General features: G+C 46.9%; 2 protein-coding genes across 2 annotated transcripts in view; one reads left to right on the forward strand and one right to left on the reverse strand.

Annotated features, from left to right (window-relative positions):
* sec22c (SEC22 homolog C, vesicle trafficking protein) overlaps positions 1-20,178 on the forward strand; it is a 177,666-nt gene that overhangs the window by 154,486 nt on the left and 3,002 nt on the right. The gene's annotated exons all lie outside the window — the stretch shown is intronic.
* vipr1b (vasoactive intestinal peptide receptor 1b) overlaps positions 12,934-20,178 on the reverse strand; it is a 79,265-nt gene continuing 72,020 nt past the window's right edge. The window contains exon 13 of the mRNA XM_038798543.1: positions 12,934-14,368. Within this exon, the coding sequence (XP_038654471.1) occupies positions 14,141-14,368 (228 nt within the window). The 3' untranslated portion in view covers positions 12,934-14,140. The remainder of the gene's footprint in view (positions 14,369-20,178) is intronic.

A 20,178-nucleotide genomic window follows, 5' to 3' on the forward strand; every position in this document is an offset into this window, starting at 1 on the left:
TGTCATTGATCGTGCATCAGTCACCAAACCACCATTGGGAGAGAGGGTAGGGATAAATTACAGCACCGTAGCGTTTGGTGGAAAATGGATTATTGTGAAATGCACTTGCGCAACGTTTAGAACGTTTAAAGCTGGCTCACTAACTATAACCATAAGTTGGCTTTTGCTCCACAAATAAACAAATTGCACAGAAATGAAGTCACATCGGACACTTGGAAAAAGCACGTTTACTTCGCAAGTTGTTTGGCAAATCAAAGCAAATGTGACACACAGCTTCACATTCCACTGGCTGCAAGACAAACTGGTTCAGGCATAACAAAAGCCAACTGCAGAGAGCGCCTCTGACGAGGCAGGACCCGTTCTAATGGACCCCAGAACAACAGCTACTTTTGCTCGTAGGCTAAGACGCCATCTTAAAATGTGAAGTTATTCAGGGGTGAAAGCCGGACGAACGTCTTCACTCAAAGGGTAGCAGAAATCTGGAACTTTCTTCCCCGTCAAGTCTGTGGGAATCAATTGGCGAATTCGAGATTGCGATGGAGAGAGTTGTTTCATTGGGTAAGCGTAACGAGGGATATGAAGTGGAGGTGGGTACATGGAGTTTTTTTTTCTTTCTTTTATTTTATAAATTTAAGAGTACTCAATTATTTTTTTTTCAAGGCCAATCCACGTAACCTGCACATCTTTGGGTTGTGGGGGTGAGACGCACGCAGACACGGGAAAAATGTGCAAAGTCCACACGGACGGTGACCCAGGGCCGGGATTTGAACCCGGGTCCTCAGCGTTGTAGGCAGCAGTGCTAACCACTGGCCCACCGTGCCACCCCTTGTAGGTATATGGAATTGATGTACGGATGAGCTGCAGTCCAACTGAATCTTGTAGGGCTGAATGGGGCATTCCTGTCTCAATGACGTGTGAAGGAATTTGTTAATTGCATGTTGGGGCAGGTTTAGCTCACTGAGCTAAATCGCTGGCCTTTTAAAACAGACCAAGCAGGCCAGCAGCACGGTTCGATTCCTGTACCAGCCTCCCCGGACAGGCGCCGGAATGTGGCGACTAGGGGCTTTTCACAGTAACTTCATTGAAGCCTACTCGTGACAATAAGCAATTTTCATTTTATTAATCATATGTTAAGATACAGCGGTGGAGCGCACTGTTTAATTCAGTTTAGGAGCATGTATAAACGGCGATCCCTCCCAAGACTGGTGGGCACTGTGGGCCTTCAGCCCCCAAAATCACATTTTGATGTGGTTTGAAATGAAATGAAAATGGCTTATTGTCACGAGTAGGCTGCAATGAAGTTACTGTGAAAAGCCCCTAGTCGCCACATTCCAGCACCTGTTTGGGGAGGCTGGTACAGGAATTGAACCGTGCTACTGGCCTGCTTTAAACGCCAGCGATTTAGTCCAGTTTGCTAAACCAGCCCCTGGTTTGATAAGTTTATTTTGAATTTTGTTCCATTACAGTGCCCCTTTTAAGGGGCCTTTTGTTAATTTGTCCACTTGTTTATTGTTGTGCTCAAAACATTATAAATAGGGGACGACTGGGACACTGGATGTGTGAGGTGACCTGCGGGGGTGAACAAGCTAATAAACACCATAAAGAAAAGTTCCGTGTCTTGGTTTTGACTTCACCAACTGGCTTGGATCCTAGAAACAGAATTGACCAATCACAGGAAAGTGAGGTGGTGACGTAGTCACTGGACTAGTAAACTCAGAGACCCAGAGTAACCCTCTGGGGGAGCCGGGTTCGAATCCTGTCACTGCAGATGGTGAAATTTGAATAAGAATTTGGGATGGATAACTATGAAACCATTGCCGATCGTCACAAAAACCCATCTGGTCATGTAGGGAAGGAAACAATTCTAATCTTTATTGTCACAAGCAGGCTTACATCAACACTGCAATGAAGTTACTGTGAAAAGCCCCTAGTCGCCACATTCCGGTGCCTGTTCGGGTACACGGAGGGAGAATTCAGAATGTCTAAATGACCTAACAGCACGTCTTTCGGGATATGTGGGAGGAAACCGGAGCGCCCGGAGGAAACCCACGCAGACACGGGGAGAGCGTGCAGACTCCACACTCGAAGACCCTAGAAGAGGTAGGTTGGGTGAAAACCGGAGGGGGGATTCGGAGACTGCAGCTGGGTCGAAAGATCGGGGCTCCCTTTAAAAAATGGCACCCCGATGCATGACTAGTCTTCATGCAGGAAATGACTAAAGTGCGGCCTTGACTGGGCGTTCCTTGCCACGGCCCAAAATGACAACAAAGTGCCATTGAATAGCGGCATCTCCGCGCTGTAGCAGACAGGAAAAACCCTGCTAACCGCAAAGCCGACCATGTTTATTTTCCCGTTGAATCACGCCCATGTCTGCTAAAGCTATGATTAAGGGGTTAACAGCTAGGCAGGCTGTGATGGTAAGGGTTTGGGCCTGGCTTTTAGTTTTGTTTTTCAGCCGTGCCCTGCGTTTGATAGTTTTAGTTTTACTTTGTTTCTGAGGAAAGGAGGTGTGTTTCTCAGACTGAGGTCTGAAAGCTTCTGTCTCAAGGAGTTTGGGAATAAATCTGTAAGCCACTGAGTGCCAACTTTATCAACAAGTGGCATTTGATCTGTGTGTGTGGATTTTGCTTAATTGAAATTTTCGAAGTAGCTGGGAAGCTAAGCTCAAAGACCTTTCTCTGTAAGAACTGTTTAACCGTTTACTGAAAAGCTGTTTTTTTCCTTGGATATTAATGGCATTAATCTGTGGTAATAATAAAGTCTGTTTTAATATAACAGATGCCTAATTATTAGTGGAATAATTCCTTAGGGTAAAGTTTCCTTTCTTCACAGTTTTACAAATTTAAAAAACGTGTTTGGGGGTTTGTGTTTGGTATCATATCAGATGTTGGGGTCTGATCTGGGATTTTAACACAGGTTACACCTTAATCCTTTCATAGAAACATAGAAAATAGGAGCAGGAGGAGGCCATTCAGCCCTTCGAGCCCGCTCCACCATTCATTATGATCATCCAACTCAATAGCCTCATCCCTCCTTCCCCCCATATCCCTTGAACCCCTTCGCCCCAAGAGCTCTAACTGCTTCTTGGAAACATAGATGTTTTGGCCTCAACTCTTTCTGTGACAACAAATCCCACAGGCCGACCACTCTCTGGGTGAAGAACCTTCTCCTCGTCTCTGTCCGAAACGGTTTACCCCGTATCCTCAGACTGTGACCCTTAGTTCTGGACACCCCACAATTGGAAACATCCTTCCTGTCTCGTCCTGTTAGAATTTTATAGGTTTCTATGATATCCCCCCCCCCCCCCCCCCCCCCCCCACTCTCCTGAATTCCAGCAAATATAATCCTAACTGACTCAATCCTCATATGTCAGTTCTGCCACCCCAGGAATCAGTCTGGTAAACCTCCACTGCACTCCCTCTAGAGCAAGAATATCCTTCCTCAAATAAGGAGACCAAAACTGCACACAATATTCCTGGAGTGGCCTCACCAAGGCCCTGTATAATTGTAGAAAAGAACCCCAACCTTTTCTGATAGGTTTTATTCTAGTAAATCCCTTTGCACCTTCTCCACTGTCTCCACATCTTTTCTGGAGAACAGAACGGTGCACATTGCTCCATGTGTCGTCGAACTCAGTTTCCTAACAAAACCTCTCTGCTTTTGAAATCTTTCCCCCTGGAAATGAACTCTTTTTGGTTCTTTTTGAATCGCCTTCTTTTTGAGATTTTTGTGTCGAAATCCCTCGATCCCTATGTCCCTTCTCCTGGAGGAAGAACTTACTTCCCAGTCAGCGCGTGGCTTCCTTCTATCTAGGGGCACAGTGGGCTAAACAGCTGGCTAGCAATGCAGAACAATGCCAGCAGCGCAGGTTCAATTCCCGTACCGGTCTCCCCGAACAGGCGCCGGAATGTGGTGACTAGGGGCTTTTCACAGTACCTTCATTGAAGCCTACTTGTGACAATAAGCGATTATTATTATCTGCTACCATCGCACACTTACCTATATCAAAGCCCATTTGCCAACTTAGTGGCTGCTCTCCAAGCTCTTTCAACTCCGTATGTACTTGAGAAGCAAATACTTGCAGGGCTATGGGGGAGCAAACAATGGGACTAACTGGATGGTTCTTGCAAAAAGCCAGCAAGCCGAATAGCATCTATCTGCATCTAGTTATTAAATCAAAGCAGTGTGGCAGATTCCTTCACGTCGGCCTTTGCAATGGGCAGGTTCTGGCAACAAGGGAACGTTTTCAACATCAATGCCTGGGCATCCCATATTGCCTCAACACAGGGGCAAGAGAGAAGTGTTTGTGATAGAGAGAGGGTACAGGGGAGATTTAGGTGGCTGCCGCTGGGTTCAGAGGATTTTAATTTTGAGGAAGGATTGGATAGATTTCAGCCTGTTCTGGGCAGCACGGTAGCACAGTGGTTAGCACTGTTGCTTCACAGCGGCAGGGCCCCAGGTTCGATTCCCGGCTTGGGTCACTGTCTGTGCGGAGTCTGCACGTTCTCCCGGTGTCTGCGTGGGTTTCCCCCGGTTTCCTCCCGCAAGTCCTGAAAGACATGGGGATTGTCTGACCCTGGGGCCGGGTCGGAGAATCGCTGGGCTGGGCGTGATTCACGTGACGCCGGTCCGCCGATCAATCAGAGCCATTGGCGCGGTGGGTGCGGCGCCGGTCGGGGGCTGCTCTATGCGATTCTCCTGCCGGGGATGGGCCGAGTGGCCGCCAAGCAAGCCCGAGTCCTGCCGGCGCCGTTCACATGTGGTCTTACCCCGCGGGACCTCGGCGTTCATCCTGCGGGGGGCTGCCTGGCGTTGGGGGGGGGGGGGGATCCGACCCCCGGGGGGGGGGCCTCCAATGTGGCCTGGCCTGCGATCGGGGCCTACCGATCGGCGGGCCGGCCTCTCCTGGTGGGGGCCTCTTTTACTCTGCGTCGGGCCCTGTAGCCCTAGGCCATGTTGCATCGGGGCCGGCGCAGAGAAGGAAGCCCGTGCCCATGCGTGAATTCGCGCCGGCCGCAGCGATCATACGCAGACCCGCGGTGCCCGTTTAACGCCCGTCTGCGTGAGTCGCTCCAGTGCCGTGCTGGCTCCCTGGAGGGCTCAGGATCGCTGCTCCTGGGGGCCTGTTAACGCCGTCGCATTTTACGACGGCGTCAACACTTAGCCTCAGGATCAGAGAATCCTGCCCCCGTTGTTGGATGAATTGGACATTCTGAATTCTCCCTCTGTGTACCCGAACATGCGCCGGAATGTGGCGACTAGGGGTTTTTCACAGCAACTTCATTGCAGTGTTAATGTAAGCCTACCTGTGACAATCATAAAGATTATTATTATTAAGATGTCTTATCGGACTCATCCCTTCCTGTCGGTGGGATCTCCCCCTGGGGCATGTAGCCTGGTGGTGGAGGGTTTTTTAAAGATTTGCTCTTTGGATGTGGGCATTGCTGGCTGAGCCAGCATTTGTTGCCAACCCTAATTGCCCTTGAAACTGAGTGTCTTGCTCGGCCATTTCAGCGAGGGGCAGTTAAGAGTCAACCAAAATGATGTGAGAGTCTGGAGTCACATGTCGGCCAGACCGGGTAAGGACGGCAGATTTCCCTCCCTGAAGGACGTTAGTCAACCGGCAATGGTTTCATGGTCATCATCAGACTTTTAATTCCAAACGCCCATAGGCATCAGCGGAACCTGAAGATCCTACCACTGGCCAATGCTGCCTGGGGGGGGGGGGGGGGGGGGGGGGGGTTAGTGCATGGAGAATCCCACACTCTGTCTCCAGGCAAATGCGAGGTGATGCATTTTGGAAGCTCTAACTCAAGAGCGGACTATATGGTCAATGGACGAGTCCTGGGGAAAATTGATGTACAGAGAGATCTGGGAGTTCAGGTCCATTGTACCCTGAAGGTGGCAACGCAGGTCGATAGGGTGGTCAAGAAGGCAAACAGCATGCTTGCTTTCATCGGACGGGGTATTGAGTACAAGAGTCGGCAGGTCATGTTACAGTTGCATAGGACTTTGGTTAGGCCACATTTGGAATACTGCGTGCAGTTCTGGTCGCCACATTACCAGAAGGATGTGGATGCTTTAAAGAGGGAGCAGAGGAGGTTCACCAGGATGTTGCCTGGTATGGAGGGTGCTAGCTATGAAGAAAGGTTGAGTAGATTAGGATTGTTTTCGTTGGAAAGACGAAGGTTGAGGGGGGACCTGATTGAGGTCTACAAAATTATGAGAGGTATGGACAGGGTGGATAGCAACAAGCTTTTTCCAAGAGTGGGGGTGTCAATTACAAGGGGTCACGATTTCAAGGTGAGAGGGGGAAAGTTTAAGGGAGTTGTGCGTGGAAAGTTTTTTACGCAGAGGGTGCCTGGAACGCTTTGCCAGCGGAGGTGGGAGAGGCGGGCACGATAGCATCATTTAGGATGCATCTGGACAATATATGAACGGGCGGGAAGAGAGAGAAGTAGATCCTTGGAAAATATCAACAGGTTTAGATAAAGGATCTGGATCGGCGCAGGCTGGGAGGGCCGAAGGGCCTGTTGCTGTGCTGTAATTTTCTTTGTTCTTTGTTCTCTCTCTCCACAGATACTGCCAGAGTTGTCGAATTTCTCCAGTACTTTCTGTTTTTATTTTGTTTGGGTTGGGGTTGTTTTCTTTGGAACAGAGGAGGATGAGGGGAGATTTAATTGAAGCGTATAAAATTACGTGGGGCCTAGATGGCATGGATTAAGGTTAAGAATATGATTGACATGCTAGCTGTGTCAGCGATCTGATCAGAATTCAAATTGAGTTCATACCCTTGCTCATTTCATCTAGGAGCCATCAACTTACCAGAGGCCTGACCTGGCTGCTTGGGTATGTGCGATCTGCATGGGAAATCCCCTGGAGACATGAAGGTTATTAAGGTACAGCAACAGAGTGTTTGAAGAAGGACAATGCCAGCATGGCCAACAGCACCGTTCTAATCCCTCTCCTCTTTGTATTGTTCCTGCAATTCGAAAATACAAAATTGACATTCACCAATTCACTTTGCGAAGCAACAAGACCTAAAAACACATGAAACAGTTTCCAAAATACTCGAGGAATTGGGAGCTTGCTGCGTTGTTGGGTTGCTCGGCCAAATTTCAGCCATGCCCTTTCGAAAAGTCAGCCAGCAGAGCCGGGTCCTGAATCTTCCTGCGGACAATCAGCGAAGCAATGAGAAGACCGATAATTCAGCAGGAGTTTGCTGTCGCGGCGATTGTGTTCGGTAATTACATCGCACGGGACCCAAAAGGAGACGGAACCTCAGTCCCGTTTTGCCATCGCGTTCAACGGAGCAAGCCACACAGGGTCGTGGCGTCTATATTCACCTTCAGTACGTGAAAGGAGGCAACGGTTTTGTTGTGGGTTACTATGTAGAGTTGATAAAACATGCCCATCTGTAGTTCCGAGCTTTGAAACCCAGTTGATTTGAAGGCATTATCATTCCGGCAAGTATGCAATTTTAAGTTGAGGCTATGCTGTCGGCAGGATTCTGAAGAAGCAGTAAACCAGTTGTCGGTACGTGACTTAGAAAGTCCTGTCCTCCAACAATCTTGAATCTCAATCTGCAGTAAAGGGCAGACTTTATACAAGGATCGCTATTTTTGGTATTTACAATTAGCAGTTAGGACATCAAGGACATTCATTGCAGATTTACATGACAATTAGATGTGCTCATAGACAGTCAAAATTACAGTTATATATGTCCATATACAATGATGCTTATTCACCACATTGTAATTCAACGAATCTACAGGCATAGTGCTTTCACATTTACACAAATTGATCAAAGGCAACATGAATTTCGCGGGCTAAAACATCAGCAGCTTTCGCTAATTGAGATTGACTCTCATTCCCTTTTTTTACATTCACTTTTACATTCAACTTGTTATTAAATTGAAAGTTGGTCTCATTAATAGTGACTGCCAAAGTATCCTCAATTGTTGTACAAAACCCATCTGGTTCACTAATGGTTTAGGGAAAAGAAATCTGCCGTCCTTACCCGGTCTGGCCTACATGTGACTCCAGGCCCACAGCCAATGTGTTGACTCTCAACAGTGAGGCCATTAGATCGCATGACGTAAGACCAGAAGGAAGCCATTCGGTCCATTGAGTCTGCTCCGCCATTAAATCGGATCATGACTGATCTGATGTGATAATCCTCCAATCCACTTTCCCGCCTTATCCCAATAACCCTTGGTTCCCTTACTGATTAAAAATCTGTCTCTCTCAGCCTTGAACATACTTTTTTTTAAGGGGCAATTTAGCAATCCACCTAACCTGCACATCTTTGGGTTGTGGGGGTTAAACCCATGCAGACATGGGGAGAACGTGCAAACTCCATATGGACAGTGACCCAGGGCCGGGATTCGAACCCAGGTCCTCAGCGCCGCAGTCCCAGTGCTAGCCACTGCGCCACATGCCGCCCTAGCCTTCAACATACTTAACGGCCCGGCCTCTACAGCTCTCTGCGGTAAAGAATTCCACAGATTCACTGCCCTCTGAGAGAAGAAATTCCTCCTCATCTCTGTCTGAAATGGGTGACCCCTCACTCTGAGATTCCGCCCTCTGGTCCTAGACTCTCCCACAAGGGGAAACATCCTCTCAGCATTGACCCTGTCAAACCCCCTGAGAATCCGATATGACTCAATAAGGTCGCCTCTCATTCTTCTAAACTCCAATGAGTACAGGCCCAACCTGTATTCATTTCTTCATAAGGTAAGCCTCACATCCCAGGAATGAGTCGAGTGAATCTTCTCTGAACTGTTTTTGATGCAATTAAATCTGTTTTTCAAATAAGGAGACCAAAACTGTTCACAGTATCCCACCCATACAGTGCATAAGTAGGCCATTTGGCCCATCGAGTCTGCATCGGCCCTCCGAAGGAGCACTCCACCTCGGCCTACTCCCCCGCCCTTACCCCGTAATCCTACCCGCATGCAGACTCCACACAGTAACCCAAGGCCGGAACTGAACCCAGGTCTCTGACCCTGTGAGGCAGCAGTGCTAACCACCGTGCCACCATGCTGCCCTCTAGATGGGATCTCACCTCGGCCCTGTACAACTGTCGCAAAGCATCCCCAATTTTATATTTCATTCTCTTCCAATAAACGACAACATTCCATTTGTCTTCTTAATAACTTGCTGTACCTGCCGACTAACTTTTTTGTGATCCATGTACCAGAACACTCAGATCCCTCTGTCCCGAGCTTTGAGATCTCTCTGCACTAACTAGTAAATATTCTTCCTGCTAAAATGGACAAGTTCACATTTTCCCAAATTAGATTCCATCTGGCAATTTTTTGTCCATTCACTTAAACTCTCTGTATCCCTTTTCACTCTCTCTCCATCCTCTTGACAACGCACTTTCCTACCTATCTTGGTGTCATCAGCAAATTTAGCAACCATATATTCGGTCCCTTCATCCAATTAATTGATTTAGGTTGTAACTATCTGAGGACCCAACATTGACCCCCGTCACACTCTACTAGTTACAGCTTGCCAATCTGAAAAGGACCTATTTATCCTTACTTTCTGTTTCCTGTTAGCTAACCAATGCTTTATCCATGTTACCCCGCCACCATAAGCTCTCACCTTGGGCAGTAATCTTTGATTTGGCACCTTATGAAATATCCTTCGGAAATCCAAGAACATCACATTTACAGGCTTCCCTCTACCCACCTTGAATGTTACTTCATCAAATAATCTTAATAGATAAGGGAGTTCCCCTTTCATAAAACCATGTTGGCGTTGCCTGATCAAATTATGATGCTCTAATCTGCTGTAACCTCTCAATAATGGATTCTAGCATTTTTCCTATGACAGGTGTTAGGCTAACTGGTCTATAGGTTTCCCTTTCTATCTGCCTCCTTTCTTGAATAAAGGTGTTACATTACTTATTTTCCAATCCACTGGGACTCTTCCAGGATCTAAGACATTTTGGAAGATTATAACCAAGGTAACTATATCTGTGCCACCATGCTTCACAGTGCCAGGGTTCCAGGTTCGATTCCCGACTTGGTTCACTGTCTGTGTGGAGTCTGCACGTTCTCCCCGTGTCTGCGTGTGTTTCCTCCGGGTGCTCCCCGAGGAACAAGTCCCGAAAGACGTGCTTGTTAGGTGAATTGGATATTCTGAATTCCCCCTCCGTGTACCCGAACAGGCGCCGGAATGTGGCGACGAGAGGCTTTTCACAGTAACTTCATTGCAGTGTTAATGCAAGCCTACTTGTGACACTAATAAAGATTATTGTTATTATTTATTTTCGGACCCCAGGATGGGGATAGCATAGTGGTTAGCACTGAGGCTTCACAGCGCCAGGGTACTAGTTTCGATAGCTGGCTGGGTCACTGTCTGTGCGGAGTCTGCACGTTCTCCCCGTATCTGCGTGGGTTTCCTCCAGTTTCCTCCCACTGTTCAAAGACGTGCAGGTTAGATGGATTGCCCAGGCTAAATTGCCCTTAGTGTATAAAAAGGTTAGGAGGGTTATTGGGTTACGGGGATAGGGTGGAAGTGAGTGCTCAAGTGGGTCGGTGCAGACTCGATGGGCCGAATAGCCTCCTTCTGCACTGTATGTTCTATGTTCTACATGCAAGCCATCCAGTCCTGGGGGCTTGTCAGCCTTTAGGTTCCTCTCTTCCATCCACCTCTTTATTTTCAAGTATCGTTGGGAAGTGTTCCATCTCTTCGGCAGTGAAGGTGGACAAAAAGTGGGATTTTCCCATCCTGCCCAAAGTCAGTGGATGTTTTGCTGGTCTGTCAAATTTTCCATCTGCCCACGTTGACCCCTGCCCAAAATAAACCCTTCATTGCCTTCACCATTTTTTCAGGATCAGTTCCCCTGACTCCTTCTCTAGAGGGCCAACACTCACTTTATTTACTCGTTATCCTATTTAAATACTTGTAGAAACTCTACGATCGGTTTTTACATCACTAGCTAACTTTCTCTCGGATTTTGTTATCTTCTTAGTTATTCTTTGCCGGTTCTGAAAATCTGTCCAATCCTCTCGCCATCACTAATCTTCTTTCGATTCGATCCTGTCCTTCACTCCCTCATTTAGTCACGGATGATGCACCCTTCTCAAAGAGTCTTTATTTCTCACTGGGAGAGATCTTTGCCGAGCGTTGTAAACTATCTCCTTGAAGGTTTGCCACTGTGTCTCTACTCTCCTACTTTATAACCAGTTCAAACTTAGCCAGCTCGGCTTTCACACCCAAAAGAACAAAGAAAAGTCCAGCACAGGAACGGGCCCTTCGGCCCTCCAAGCCTGTGCCGACCATGCTGCCCGTCTAAACTAAAATCTTCTGCACTTCCGGGGTCCGTATCCCTCTACTCCCATCCTATTCATATATTTGTCAAGATGCCTCTTAAATGTCACTATCGTCCCTGCTTCCACCACCTCCTCCAGCAACGAGTTCCAGGCACCCACTACCCTCTGTGTAAAAAAACTTGCCTCGTACATCTCCTCTAATCCTTGCCCCTCGCACCTTAAACCTATGCCCCCTAGTAATTGACCCCTCTACCCTGGGAAAACCCCTAATAGCTACCTTAACTTCAGTTATGAGGATAGATCGGAGAGGTTGGGACTGTTCTTGGAGAGAAGGCTGAGAAAATATTTGACGTTCAAATCATGAGGGGGATGGACAGAGTAGATCGGGAGAAACTGTCCCCGCTCATGACGGTGGTTTGCAAAAGAAGCAAATGTGATGTGAGATAAAACTTTTTCACTCAGTGAGTGGTTGGGGTCTGGAATGTACGGCCTGGAAGTGTGGTGGAGGCAGGTTCAATCGAGGCGTTCCAGAGGGCATTAGATGATTATTTGGGGATAAACACTGTGCAGGGATACAGGGACAAGACAGGGGAATGGGCACTAAGTCATGATGCTCGTTTGGGCCGAATGGCCTTCTTCTGCACCCTAAAAATGCTGTTTTTTAGCCTCTCATTGCCGAGGTCTCACTGATCTAATCTCTACCCTGAAGTCTCGCTGTTTTCACTTTGTTTCTGTGAGAACCTGCCTGCTTCCCATTGGCTGGGGACTAATGACAATCCCACAATCCTGTGGGAGTATGAGCTTCCCCAATGAGGGGGGGGGGGGGGGGGGGGGCGGAGAAACCATTAGCAGACTCCCTGCATAAATAGAGCTGGCCAGTTTGGAACCAGCAGAGAGAGAGGAGTGAGCAGCAAGGGAAGTTGCTGCTGCTGTTGTAAATAAATGTTATTTCTTTGTATCCTGAAGACTCGTGCTGGATTCTTCGTGGCCCTCACAAAAGTTTCTCAATCCATGAAAAAGGGTGAAAATTCTCAAATAAAGATTGAAAATGAAGGAAATGCCCAATGGGTTTGGCAGCAACCTTGCAGGTAGAAACAGAATGAACACTTCAGGTCGATGGCCTTTTGTCAGAACTGGACTGAAACAACCTGAAACACAAACTCTGTTACTACCCCACACCCCACTCCCCGCAACCACCTCAATGGACCTTTCAACGGCCCATCAAATTCTCCCATCCTGCCCACGACGATTCCCGTGGCGACCGGGTAATTTACCATGTAGACATTCGCCCCATCAATCGGATTTGTACCGAAACCAAACCCCATGGTGCTAACATAACCAAACCCCATGGTGCTAACATAACCAAACCCCATGGTGCTAACATAACCAAACCCCACGGTGTAACATAACCAAACCCCATGGTGTAACATAACCAAACCCCACGGTGCTAACATAACCAAACCCCATGGTGTAACATAACCAAACCCCACGGTGCTAACATAACCAAACCCCACGGTGCTAACATAACCAAACCCCACGGTGCTAACATAACCAAACCCCATGGTGTAACATAACCAAACCCCATGGTGTAACATAACCAAACCCCATGGTGTAACATAACCAAACCCCACGGTGCTAACATAACCAAACCCCACGGTGCTAACATAACCAAACCCCATGGTGCTAACATAACCAAACCCCACGGTGCTAACATAACCAAACCCCACGGTGCTAACATAACCAAACCCCACGGTGCTAACATAACCAAACCCCATGGTGCTAACATAACCAAACCCCACGGTGCTAACATAACCAAACCCCATGGTGCTAACATAACCAAACCCCACGGTGCTAACATAACCGGGGCGATAAGGGATGGGCAACAAATATCGACCTTGCCAGCGATGGATGCATTCCCAAAAAGGATTACAAAAAAGCGATTGAAAGTCACCAACATTACAACCTTAAATTGGGTCGAAGTGTTAAAAACCCTTCCCTGCTTTTTCTACAATTGTTCGATTTGACTGAAGTCCAGAACATTTTCCCGAGCCATCACCCGAGACAGTGGAAGGATTATCAGGATTACGAATGAGCCGGCCTTCAGTCTGTATCTCCCAGTGTCACACATCCCGATATCAGCGCTAACATGGGGAAAAACACATCGACTAAAATGGAAAGAAATTTCACATGACAAAAGCAACTTGCTTCAATGACTGGCATCTGAAACCCACTCCAGACATAACTTATATTTACAGGGTGTCTTTAGTGCAACGAAACGTGTCAGAACACTTCACATGGGGCATGATCAAATAAAGTACATTACCGAGCCACAGAAGGAGATATTGGGGGGGGGGGGGAAATTCTCCGTCTGTTGTTGGCGGCGGGAATTTCCAGTCCCTCTGCCGTGAATGGGAGAATTGGTTGAGCGCCAAGTTCTCCTCGTCCTCGCGAGCAGCAGGGCCGTCTCGCATCGGAGAATCCTGGCCGTTAGGTCAGGTGGTCAAACGTTTGGCCAGAGGTAGGTTTTAAGGAGGGTTGAAAATGCGGAAAGTGCAGCTCAGAGGCCTAGCAGTGAAATTCCAGCGATTAGGTCCCAGGCAACTGTACAATAACCTCTCAGTTAGTCAATCATTGATAGCTGTTGGGATTGGTTTGCAGTAAACGCTAATCTTGACCCATCTGAAGACAAGTGCCCTACCTTTTTAAACTTGGGAACTCTTAGACAGGAGACATTAATCAATTTGCTGTCCTTGGGAACGTTTGCTTCATTTTCCCCATTGGCGCACAAATCAATCTGGTGTTCTGAATTGTGTTTAAAAAAAAAAGAAATTCTTTCTCGGGACGCGTAGCGCTTAATGTTCAACGGATCCCTCAAGGCGAGGCTCCTCCTGCTCCGCAATGGAAGTTTCCGCCTGGAAGCTTGACAGTCTGGTCTCCGGGCTGCACTTGCTGAGCATCGAGATCTGGGTGGTGCAATTGGTCCCATTGCTGCCCAGGGAAGGTTGGTGGTACTTCAAGTCCCCTCCCACATACCTCTCAATGTGCCATCGCCTCCATTTCCTCTTCAATTCGGACTGAACCTATACATGGGTGACAGTGACACAAATGAGCAAATTGAACAACTCAGATTGCAGTCGTTTCTCCAGCCAGGAATGACGATTCTTTTCCTCCCCCACCCAACAGTTTCAAGTCGGCCATTCAGAACTCTAGATCATTCAAACCTGTTCCGTCCCTCAATCAGATCACAGCCTTTGTGGAGCTCAGTTCCATTTAACCTCCTGTATCGCTTGATGACCTTGCTGAACGAAACTCTATTGCTAGCGTTCCACTCAAGTCAGATCCGGCTAAGTTTAAAACATTTTTTTTTAGAGTACCCAATTCATTTTGATAGCACCCTTTAGAATCATAGAATCCCTACAATGCAGAAGGAGGCCATTCGGCCCATCAGGTTTGCATCGACCCTCGAACAGAACCTAGGTTCACTCCCCTGCCGTATCCCTGTAACCCCACCTAATGTTTGGACACTAAGGGCCTCATCTACACATCTTTGGACTGTGGGAGCACCCGGAGGAAACCCACGCGGACACGGGGAGAACGTGCAAACTCCACACAGTTGTCCAAGGTTGGAATCGAACTTGGGTCCCTGGTGCTGTGAAGCAGTAGTGCTAACCACTGTGCCGCCCCCTTGCCATTACATTAGGTGGCTGTGGGTTCAAGACCTACTTCAACACTAAAGTCAATGTAATTCTGAGGGAATGCTGCACTGTTAGAGGTACCGTCTTTCATATGACATTCAGCTTAAAATTAAAATAAAAATGAAAATCGCTTATTGTCACAAGTAGTCTTCAAATGAAGTCACTGTGAAAAACCCCTAGTCGCCACATTCCGGCGCATGTTCGGGGAGGCTGGTACGGAAATCGAACCGTGCTGCTGGCCTGCCTTGGTCTGCTTTCAAAGCCAGCGATTTAGCCCAGTGCTAAACAGCCCCTTAAAGCCCCGGTTACCCTCTCAGGCGTCTGTAAAAGATCCCATGGCACTTTTTGAAGAAGCACAGAGGAGCTCTCCCCGGTGTCCGAACCCACATTTATCCTGTGATCCACATTTTTGTTCATGATCACACCGTTATCGGTGTGCCGCTACCGCAGCACAGTAGCACAAGTGGCTAGCAGTGTGGCTTCACAGCGCCAGGGTCCAAGGTTCGATTCCCCGCTGGGCCACTGTCTGTGTGAAATCTGCACACAGGGTGAGCTTTTTAGGCCGGAAATGAGGCCTAATTGTCTTCACTCAACGGGTTGTGAATCTTTGCAAGTCCTTAACCCCGTGGCCTATGGATGCTCAATCATTGAGTATATCCAAGGTGAAGGATGATAGATTCGGATACTAAAGGAATTAAGGGAAATGGGACAATGCCAGAAAGTGATGTTGATTTAGGGGATTATCCATGATAATCAAAACATTGAATGGCCTACTCATGCTCCAATATCCTATGTTGCCAGTCTTTTGGAGGAGCAAGTTCCAGATTTTTAAAAAACATTCTTGCCTGCAGAAGCCCTTCTTGTGAACAATCTTGCTCTAATTTAAGGTTACATCCTTCGTTCTTGAACCCCTACCGCATGTCGATTCACGGATTACAGGTTGTTTGCAATAGATCCCCATTTGTGAATTAAATCAGAAAGAATGAACACTTTAAATAGTAAATTCAAAGGATTTAATAAGCGTTGAAAGGCATAAAGGTAACCGGTCGGAAAGATAAAAAGCAAAGTTCCAATTACCAGTAATTGACACAGGTCTTACAACACCAGGTAAAGGTCCAAAAGGTTTGTTTCGAATCTCTAGCTTTCGGAGCACAGCTCCTTCCTCAGGTGAATGAAGAGGTGGGTTCCACAAACATATATATAGACAAAGTCAAAGATGAAAGATGATACTTTGAATGCGAGTCTTTGCAGGTAATTAAGTCTTTACAGGTCCAGAAGGAGCAACTTGAGAGAGGGATAATCACAGGTTAAAGAGGTGTGAATTGTCTCAAGCCAGGACAGTTGGTAGGATTTTGCAAGCCCAGGCCAGATGGTGGGGGGTGAATGTAATGCGACATGAATCCAAGGTCCCGGTTGAGGCCGTACTAATGTGTGCGGAACTTGGCTATAAGTTTCTGTTCGCCGATTCTGCATTGTCGTGCGTCCTGAAGGCCGCCTTGGAGAACGGTTACCCGAAGATCAGAGGCCGAATGCCCTTGACTGCTGAAGTGTTCCCCGACTGGAAGGGAACATTCCTGCCTGGTGATTGTGGCGCGATGTCCATTCATCCATTGTGTCAACGTCTGCATGGTCTCGCCAATGTACCACGCTTCAGGACATCCTTTCGAAACAAACCTGTTGGACTTTAACCTGGTGCTGTAAGACTTCTTACTGTGCTCACCCCAGTCCAACGCCGGCATCTCCACATCACAGTAACTGACAGTAAGAGGAGAGAGCTTAACTTTAACAATTGAAAGGGCAGCACCATGGCGCAGTGGTTAGCACTGCTGCCTCACGGCACCGAGGGCCTGGGTTCAATCCCGGCCCCGGGTCACTGTTCATGTGGAGTATGCACATTCTCCTCATGTCTGCGTGGGCCTCACCCCCACAAACCCAAAAAGATGGGGGGGGGGGGGGGGTAGGTGGATTGGCCACGCTAAATTGGAAAAAAATTGGGTACTCTAAATTTATTTTTTAAAACTTTAACTTTAATTACTAGAATTCTCACAACTTTCCTCAATTGATCAGGCTGCAGACTTGAAGTGATAATCCCAAAATGATAATTTATTGAAAGAAATAGCTTCTAAGAACCTTTATTTATACGTAAAAGATGTTTTAAGCCCACCGTACCAAGTTGTTGGCAAGAAATAGTTGGTGTATAATTTCTCAATAATGAGATAAGAGTTAACCCCACTGGTTCTAGCCAATTTACGCACAATGTTTGTACCTTACAACAATGCTTTCCTTTAAGTTACACCTCTTATCTTGAGTTAGCCGAAGTGTCAAACAATAATTGGCTAATTTAACGGTCTGCCAATTTATAATTGGTTCCTGTCACCTTCTAGCATCTCCTGATGTCTTAGTACAGAGGTCTACTGATGAATGAGATAGCTTGAATAAGGTTTTATTCATTGCCCAGCTTAATGTGGCCAGTCAAGGTCAAAAGGGTTTTGAGGGCCCCGCATCTTTCTTATCTTCCCAGACTGGTTGGGAAGACACCATTTCACAATTCTCAGGATTTATGATGAGTGTACTTAAAACCAAGTGTTAATTATATGTAAGTAAATCATTACAGATTTTGTGTCATAGGTTATATTACCAGCCTTTCTGTTACATCATAGAATGTACAGTGCAGAAGAGGCCATTCGGCCCAGCGTGTCTCGGAAATAGCACCCTACTTGAGCCCACACCTCCACTCTATACCCGTAACTGAGTAACCCCACCTATACTTTTTGGACACGAAGGGCAACTTTAACATGGCCAATCCACCTAACCTGCACAACTTTGGACTGTGGGAGGAAACCTGAGTACCCGGAGGAAACCCACGCAGACACGGGGAGAACGTGCAGACTCCGCGCAGACAGTGACCCAGCCAGGAATCGAACTAGGACCCTGGAGCTGTGAAGCAACAGTGCTAACCACTGTGCTACCGTGCTGCCACTCATTAATTAACTATTTTTGTTAACTTATTTACAATTAAGGCTCTTTATTTGGCTAATTTAGCTGGTTCCCAATTATGCACGAACTGGTTTAGTTTTTATAATGTCCTCTAGATTAGTTCAAAATGAGTTCTGACCGTGTTAATTTACTATACTAAGTAACGTATTGATTCATGCTAAAAAATGGTTATCACCTAAGACTATTGTTTTCTAAACCACGACGACTACCAGAGGAAGTTTCTGCCCTATCCAGCTTTTTCACCATTTTAACCACCCCAATTTAATTGAGCCTCTTCTATAGCAAAGTCAAATTTAAGGCAGGTTTATCCAACCTGGACTCATAACTGGTTGCTCTATTTGCTGACGACACCAAGATAGGTGGTAAAGTAGATTGTTAAGATTGGCAGCACAGTAGCACAGCGGTTAGATCTGTGGCTTCACAGCACCAGGATTGCAGGTTCGATTCCCGGCTGGGTCACTGCACATCCCCACAACTCCTGACTGGTACCTTTGTTTAAATCTCCAATCAAGCAAAACCATCTCAGGCCACACCTCACTTTTAAATACAGTTAGCAAACACGGGAATACTCGCTGCACACTTGAACAGAGTTCCTTTTAGAAGACTGATTGGAGAGAGAGAGGGAGGCCCGGTCGGGAGATAGCCTGCAGACTCTTGTCTGTGTCAGACTACTGTTTAACCTGCCTGTCTTTTGGGAAGCTGCTGTTCAGCTCACAGTACAAATCTAAACTGAAACTCAACACCTGACTCCTTCAGCCCTTGGCTCCTCCCATTAATTACATTATCTGTATCCCACCAACTGGGTTATGACCATCTTATCAAGGCTATACACAATGTCTCTAATTAGCTATTCCCCAGGGAACATTCTTTATATAAACAAAATTCCATTAGCCATACTTAGGTAAACAATATACATGATTGGAATGAGTGATGATCTCATTTTTATGATGCTTTAATTACCCTTTGCGTAATCCCAATGTCTGCTAGTCTTTTAAACCAGGATATTTAAAACCCTTATTGCAGAAGAGACATATAAACACCAATCCCAACGTTTAACCATTACTGCACCAGAAATATGTAATACAATATATAAATCACTACATTCATCACACTCATTGAGTGGAAAGCACAATTCCAATTTTCAATGGGCACTCTGGGATAGAGGGTGGCGGAGGAGGGGCATGGTGGGAAATGTGGAAAGTGGTCAACTATGCCAGGGCACAGAATCCCAAACCTTGGCGATGTCTCGAACAACATGGATTCAGATGGATGCTGAAACTGCTTTTCTCCAGGCAGAATATTTATTGAAATCAAGAAAACTGTATCCTCGCTGCAGCAAAGAATAGAAAACAAAATCTGGCATGGCCTCCTTTGGGGTACGTGTAGCCAACTGGAATAAATAAATTGTTGTTTGGTAGTACCAAACTTGGGTATTGCTCAAAAAAAGAAGCATGCTGTCAAAGCTTCTCATCTTGCACTCATCAGGCCAGAATCACAAGAACAGCAATGCATACTGCAGGAGAGGAGGGCGCTGATTGGTTGCAAGTGAACTCTGATTGGCAGAGATGATGCCATGGGGAATGAACTAGGGAATGGCTGTCCCCCGAGATTTTGTTTAGTTGAAAAGGGCTCAATGTCTGGACATGTTCATTTTGTTTGCAAAGGACAGGGCCCCGTGTGAAAATATATGTGGCTTCGACAACGCAGAAGTGAGCCACACTGTGGCCTGACCGATGATCTTAAACTGGTTGTTAGTGTCATTCTTGGCATAATTGGCATTGTTAAGTAAGTGTCATCCATTTGCAGAATGTGGGACACCATATCCTGAGTTATTCAAGCACGGGCTGGTTGGATATGGTTAATACTTTGCCTGTTGCGAACAGCAGAAGGGATGTGCTATTTGATACAATCCACCAGTCTTTGGGACGTACAGCCTACATACCTGGCATCACACTGGCATTGAAATTCATGTACCACATTACTTATTTGTGAAGTTGGCAGAAAGTCTTTTTGGCTTGAGGACAGCACCCTGTTGGTGGCAAATACCACTTGTGTTGCTGCTGCACAGTAGTGGTGAGGAACAGCCGTCTTCACCTGTTTCTCAAAACGTTGAGCCACCTTACCCTTCCAGGGTAACCTGAAATGGACAGGGTAGAAAGTGGCGATCTTCGGCCCATTCATCAGTCTGCACGAGACAC

Source organism: Scyliorhinus canicula, chromosome 5 (assembly GCF_902713615.1).
Source record: "Scyliorhinus canicula chromosome 5, sScyCan1.1, whole genome shotgun sequence".
NCBI lineage: Eukaryota > Metazoa > Chordata > Chondrichthyes > Carcharhiniformes > Scyliorhinidae > Scyliorhinus > Scyliorhinus canicula.